Genomic DNA, 7,020 nt, shown 5'->3' on the forward strand with positions numbered 1-7,020 from the left:
GCTACCACTAGAGTGAAAGCACCGCCAGCATTTAAAAGTGACCAAAACATCAGACAGAAAGCATAGGAACTGAGAAGTGGTCTGTGGTCACCACCTGCAGAACCACTCCTTTATTGGGGGTGTCTTGCTAATTGCCTATAATTTCCACCTGTTGTCTATTCCATTGCACAACAGCATGTGAAAATTTATTGTCAATCAGTGTTGCTTCCTAAGTGGACAGTTTGATTTCACAGAAGTGTGATTGACTTGGAGTTACATTGTGTTGTTTAAGTGTTGCCTTTATTTTTTTGAGCAGTGTATTAATAAGTGTATAAATCTATGTTTTAAGCTCAAATATTTTTTATTGTACTTATAAATCAAATCAAATAAGCAATAAGACAGCTTGTTTGACTCATCCTTCAATAGATATAAGATACAATAAACGTTTGGTTAATCTATTGATGCCTAATTTAGTGTATATTTAATAGTTATATAACCTGAATGTTGGTGAAATGACAGTTAGGACACACAGGCCGCTACACTTACAGTTCATGCAGCTTTAGCCTTCTGATCTTAGAGTTCTGATCATGGCATTCTGAACACGTCATGCGTCTACACTATATTACATGTGTCTACTGTGTCCACAGTGTTTTCCTGATTCCCTTTTCCAGCTCTATATTCAAAACCAGTGTCTATTCTATAAACGGTGGTATAGGCAAAATATGACAATAACACCACAACTGATGGCAGTAGCTAACTAGCCAGCTAACTACTGCAACTAACTAGCCAGCTAACTACTGTACTAGCTAGCCAGCGCTAACTAATGTAACTAGCTAGCCAGCTAACTACTGTAAACTAACTAGCCAGCTAACTACTGTAACTAACTAAGCCACTAACTACTTAACTAACTAGCCAGCTAACGACTGCAAACTAACTAGCCAACTAACTACTGTAACTAACTAGCCAGCTAACTACTGCAACGAACTAGCCACTAACTAATGTAACTAACTAGCCAGCTAACTACTGCAACTAACTAGCCAGCTAACGACGAACTAACTACTGCAAAAAACTAGCCAGCTAACTACTGCAACTAACTAGCCAGCTAACTACTGTAACTAACTAGCCAGCTAACTACTGTAGTTAACTAGCCAGCTAACGACTGCAACTAACTAGCCAGCTAACTACTGTAATAACTAGCCAGCTAACTACTGTAGTTAAACTAGCCAGCTAACTACTGTAGTTAACTAGCCAGCAAGCAATACTAAAGGGATTGGAAAACGTTGTTAGCATAACTCTAGCCAAACCAAAACATATTTTTATAAATAGTATCTAACTGGATAGCATTTATGAGGCCAGCAAACACTGAGGCAAAAGACTAGGAGACTGAGGAGTAATCCACACACAACGCCTCTTGAAGAGGTCAGGTAGATCTGAACACAATCAGACCACAGTGGCTTTTGTGCATCTAGAAAAGTATTTTCAATGCGATTTTTTTTTGTATTCTGATAGCAGAAGTCACATGTAAGTGGTCAAGTTTAGACACGACCATGGTTCTCTGATGAATCAAATATGAGATGGGTTATGAGATGTTACGAAAACGAACATCCCAAAACAAGACTTTAAAATAGTGTAAACTCACATCTGATCTGTAAAAGACAGAAACTCCAACTGATCTGTAAAAGACTGTAAACTCCAACTGATCTGTAAAAGACTGTAAACTCAACTGATCTGTAAAAGACAGTAAACTCCAACTGATCTGTAAAAGACAGTAATCTCCACTGATCTGTAAAAGACTGTAACTCCAACTGATCTGTAAAAGACTGTAAACTCCAACCGATCTGTAAAATACTGTAAAATCCAACTGATCTGTAAAAGACTGTAAACTCCAACTGATCTGTAAAAGACTGTAATCTCCAACTGATCTGTAAAAGACTGTAAACTCCAACTGATCTGTAAAAGACTGTAAAATCCAACTGATCTGTAAAAGACTGTAAAATCCAACTGATCTGTAAAAGACTGTAAACTCCAACTGATCTGTAAAAAGACTGTAAACTCCAAATGATCTGTAAAAGACAGTAAACTCCAACTGATCTGTAAAAGACTGTAAACTCCAACTGATCTGTAAAAGATTCTCGTTGGCTGGCCCTCGCTCATATTCGTTGCCAAACCCACTGGCTCCAGGTCATCTATAAAGTCTTTGCTAGGTAAAGCCCCGCCTTATCTCAGCTCACTGGTCACCCACACGTAGCACGCGCTCCAGCAGGTATATCTCACTGGTCATCCCCAAAATGCCAACTCCTCCTTTGGGCGCTTTTCCTTCCAGTTTCTCTAATGCCAATGTCTGGAACGAATTGCAAAAATCACTGAAGCTGGAGTCTTATATCTCCCTCACTAACTTTAAGCATCAGCTGTCTTGGCAGCTTACCGATCATTGCACCTGTACATAGCCCATCTGTAAACAGCCCACCCAACTACCTCATCCCCATATTGTTATTTATATTTATTTTGCTCCTTTGCACCCCAGTATCTCTACTAGCACATTTATCTTCTGCACATCCATCACTCCAGTGTTTAATTGCTGAATTGTAATTATTTCACCACTACGGCCTATTTTCATTTACATTTTTTTGCCTTACCTCCCTAATCTTACTTCATTTGCACACACTGTAATAGACTTTTCTATTGTGTTATGACTGTACGTTTGTTTATTCCATGTGTAACTCTGTGTTGTTTGTGTCGCACTGCTTTGCTTTATCTTGGCCAGGTCGCAGTTGTAAATGAGAACTTGTTCTCAACTGGCCTACCTGGTTAAATAAAGGTGAAATATTTTTATTATTAAATAAGACAGTAAACTGATTTGTAAAAGACAGTGAATTCGAACTGATCTGTGAAAGACTGTAAACGCCAAATGATCTGTAAAAGACAGTAAACTCCATTGATCTGTAAACTGACTGTAAACTCCAATTGATCTGTAAACTGACTGAAACTCCAACTCTTCTGTAAACTGACTGTAAACTCCAACTGATCTGTAAAAGACTGTAAACTCCAACTGATCTGTAAACTGACTGTAAACTCCAACTGATCTGTAAAAGACTGTAAACTCCAACTGATCTGTAAACTGACTGTAAACTCAAACTGATCTGTAAACTGACTGTAAACTCCAATGATCTGTAAAAGACCGTAAACTCCAACTGATCTGTAAAAGCATCCAAATGAGACCGCTTATACTCACCAATGAAAGAAATGGCCTCTGGGAAAAACTGCGAGAGATTTTGGCTCCAGTGATCGGAGATGGGGATCTGTTTGTACTTGAAGTCTCCGTCATGTTCAAACATGTTGGGCAGGTTGGGCGTGACGTTGAGGATGTACTTGATGTTGTACTTCCCCAGGACGTCTAGTTGGTGGAGCTTTGGCACAGCCCAGGTAGAGGTACGGTAAGATCTGGACCGGGAAGGCAGGCTGGTTGTTGGGAAGTGGGCTGCCCTCGGACTCGGTGGCGCTGACCGGTTCCCTGTCCGATGACTCCCCATCAGAACAGTCAGAGCTGATCCTCAGCCCGCCCAGACCGAGGACGGAGGCCGGCGGGGAGCTGCTGGGGCAGGAACAGTCCAGGTTGGTCTCACAGTGCTCTGGGTACTCGGTCTGGAACCTGTTGAAGCCACCTGGAAACAACAACAGAGACTAATTAGAATTTAATAAATATAGTAGAGTAAAATAGAATATAACTACTGTCCTGGAAACAACAACAATACATAGATGGATCAGAATCCAAATATAAGAATGGAATAAGAAGAATATAGTAGAATAGAACAGAATATAGTAGAATAGAACAGAATATAGTAGAATAGAACAGAATATAGTAGAATAGAAAGAAATAGTAGATAGACAGAATATAGTAGAATAGAACAGAATATAGTAGAATAGACAGAATATAGAATAGAACGAATAGAAAAGAACAGAATATAGTAGAATAGAACAGAATATAGTAGAATAGAACAGAATATAGTAGAATAGAATAAAGTAGAATAGAATAGAAACAGAATAGAGTAGAATATAGTAGAATAGAACAGAATATAGTAGAATAGAATAAAGTAGATAGAATAGAACAGAATAGAGTAGAATATAATAGAGTAGAACAGAATATAGTAGAATAGAACAGAATATAGTAGATAGAACAGAATATAGTAGAATAGAATAAAGTAGAATAGAATAGAATATAGTAGAATAGAACAGAATATAGTAGAATAGAATAGAATATAGTAGAATAGAAAAAACAGAATATAGTAGATAGAACAGAATATAGTAATAGAAAGAAATATAAATAGAACAGAATAAGTAGATAGAACAGAATATAGTAGAATAGACAGAATATAGTAGAATAGAACAGAATATAGTAGAATAGAACAGAATATATAGAATAGAACAGAATATAGTAGAATAGAACAGAATAAGTAGAATAGAATAAAGTAGAATAGAATAGAACAGAATAGAGTAGAATATAGTAGAATAGAACAGAATATAGTAGAATAGAATAAAGTAGAATAGAATAGAACAGAATAGAGTAGAATATAATAGAGTAGAACAGAATATAGTAGAATAGAACAGAAATATAGTAAATAGAACAGAATATAGTAGAATAGAATAAAGTAGAATAGAATAGATATAGTAGAATAGAACAGAAGTATAGTAGAATAGAACATAATATAGTAGAATAGAATAGAATATAGTAGAATAGAACAGAATATATAGAATAGAACAGAATATAGTAGAATAGAACAGAATATAGTAGAATAGAACAGAATATAGTAGAATAGAACAGAAATAGTAGAATAGAACAGAATATAGTAGAATAGAACAGAATATAGTAGAATAGAACAGAATATAGTAGAATAGAACAGAATATAGTAGAATAGAACAGAATATAGTAGAATAGAACAGAATATAGTAGAATAGAACAGAATATAGTAGAATAGAACAGAATATAGTAGAATAGAAAGAATAGAATAGAACAGAAATATAGTAGAATAGAACAGAATATAGTAGAATAGAACAGAATATAGTAGAATAGAACAGAATATAGTAGAATAGAACAGAATATAGTAGATAGAATAAGTAGAATAGATGAGAGCAGAATAGAGTAGAATATAGTAGAATAGAACAGAATATAGTAGAATAGAATAAAGTAGAATAGAATAGAACAGAATAGAGTAGAATATAATAGAGTAGAACAGAATATAGTAGAATAGAACAGAATATAGTAGAATAGAACAGAATATAGTAGATAGAACAGAAATAGTAGAATAGAACAGAATATAGTAGAATATAACAGAATATAGTAGAATAGAACAGAATATAGTAGAATAGAACAGGAATATAGTAGAATAGAACAGAATATAGTAGAATAGAACAGTAAGTATTAGTAGAATAAGAATAAAGTAGAATAGAATAGAGTTTAGAACAGAAGTAAGTAGAATATTCTACTATATTCTGTTCTATTCTACTATATTCTGTTCTATTCTACTATATTCTGTTCTATTCTACTATATTCTGTTCTATTCTACTATATTCTTCTCTATTCCATTCTTATATTTGGATTCTGATCCATCTATGTATTGTTGTTGTTTCCAGGACAGTAGTTATATTCTATTTTACTCTACTATATTCTATTAAATTCTAATTAGTCTCTGTTGTTGTTTCCAGGTGGCTTCAACAGGTTCCAGACCGAGTACCCAGAGCACTGTGAGACCAACCTGGACTGTTCCTGCCCCAGCAGCTCCCCGCCGGCCTCCGTCCTCGGTCTGGGCGGGCTGAGGATCAGCTCTGACTGTTCTGATGGGGAGTCATCGGACAGGGAACCGGTCAGCGCCACCGAGTCCGAGGGCAGCCCACTTCCCAACAACCAGCCTGCCTTCCCGGTCCAGATCTTACCGTACCTCTACCTGGGCTGTGCCAAAGACTCCACCAACCTRGACGTCCTGGGGAAGTACAACATCAAGTACATCCTCAACGTCACGCCCAACCTGCCCAACATGTTTGAACATGACGGAGACTTCAAGTACAAACAGATCCCCATCTCCGATCACTGGAGCCAAAATCTCTCGCAGTTTTTCCCAGAGGCCATTTCTTTCATTGGTGAGTATAAGCGGTCTCATTTGGATGCTTTTACAGATCAGTTGGAGTTTACGGTCTTTTACAGATCAGTTGGAGTTTACAGTCAGTTTACAGATCAGTTTGAGTTTACAGTCAGTTTACAGATCAGTTGGAGTTTACAGTCTTTTACAGATCAGTTGGAGTTTACAGTCAGTTTACAGATCAGTTGGAGTTTACAGTCTTTTACAGATCAGTTGGAGTTTACAGTCAGTTTACAGAAGAGTTGGAGTTTACAGTCAGTTTACAGATCAATTGGAGTTTACAGTCAGTTTACAGATCAATTGGAGTTTACTGTCTTTTACAGATCATTTGGCGTTTACAGTCTTTCACAGATCAGTTCGAATTCACTGTCTTTTACAAATCAGTTTACTGTCTTATTTAATAAATAAAAATATTTCACCTTTATTTTGGAATAATGTATGTAATAAGGTAATGGAATAAGTTAATGGAATAAGGTAACGGAAAGGTAATGTGATAGGTAATGGATAAGGCAATGGAATAATGTAACAGAATAAGGTAATGGAATAAGGTAATGTAATAAGGTAACGGGATAAGGTATGGAATAAGGTAATGGAATAATGTGATGGGAATAATGTGATGGAATAAGGTAACGGGATAAGGTAATGGAATAAGGTAATGGGATAAGGTAATGGAATAATGTAATGGAATAAGGTAATGGAATAAGGTAACGGGATAAGGTAATGTATAAGGTACGGATAAGGTAATGTAATAAGGTAATGGGTAAGGTAATGGAATAAGGTAACAGGATAAGGTAATGGAAATAAGGTAACGGAGAGGTAATGGAATAAGGTAACGGAATAAGGTAATGGAATAGACGTGTGACTCTTAGACAAACATTAGCAAAGAGGTCTTTGCCATCTCTGTGTTGCA

General features: G+C 36.3%; 1 protein-coding gene and 1 pseudogene across 1 annotated transcript in view; one reads left to right on the forward strand and one right to left on the reverse strand.

Annotated features, from left to right (window-relative positions):
• Positions 1–7,020, forward strand: part of LOC112072270 (dual specificity protein phosphatase 7-like) — a 41,294-nt gene that overhangs the window by 9,225 nt on the left and 25,049 nt on the right. Inside the window, exon 2 of the mRNA XM_024139679.2 lies at positions 5,680–6,111. Within this exon, the coding sequence (XP_023995447.1) occupies positions 5,680–6,111 (432 nt within the window). The remainder of the gene's footprint in view (positions 1–5,679; positions 6,112–7,020) is intronic.
• On the reverse strand, positions 1,515–3,733 carry LOC139024787 (dual specificity protein phosphatase 7-like; annotated as a pseudogene).

Source organism: Salvelinus sp. IW2-2015, unplaced genomic scaffold (genome assembly GCF_002910315.2).
Source record: "Salvelinus sp. IW2-2015 unplaced genomic scaffold, ASM291031v2 Un_scaffold1872, whole genome shotgun sequence".
NCBI lineage: Eukaryota > Metazoa > Chordata > Actinopteri > Salmoniformes > Salmonidae > Salvelinus > Salvelinus sp. IW2-2015.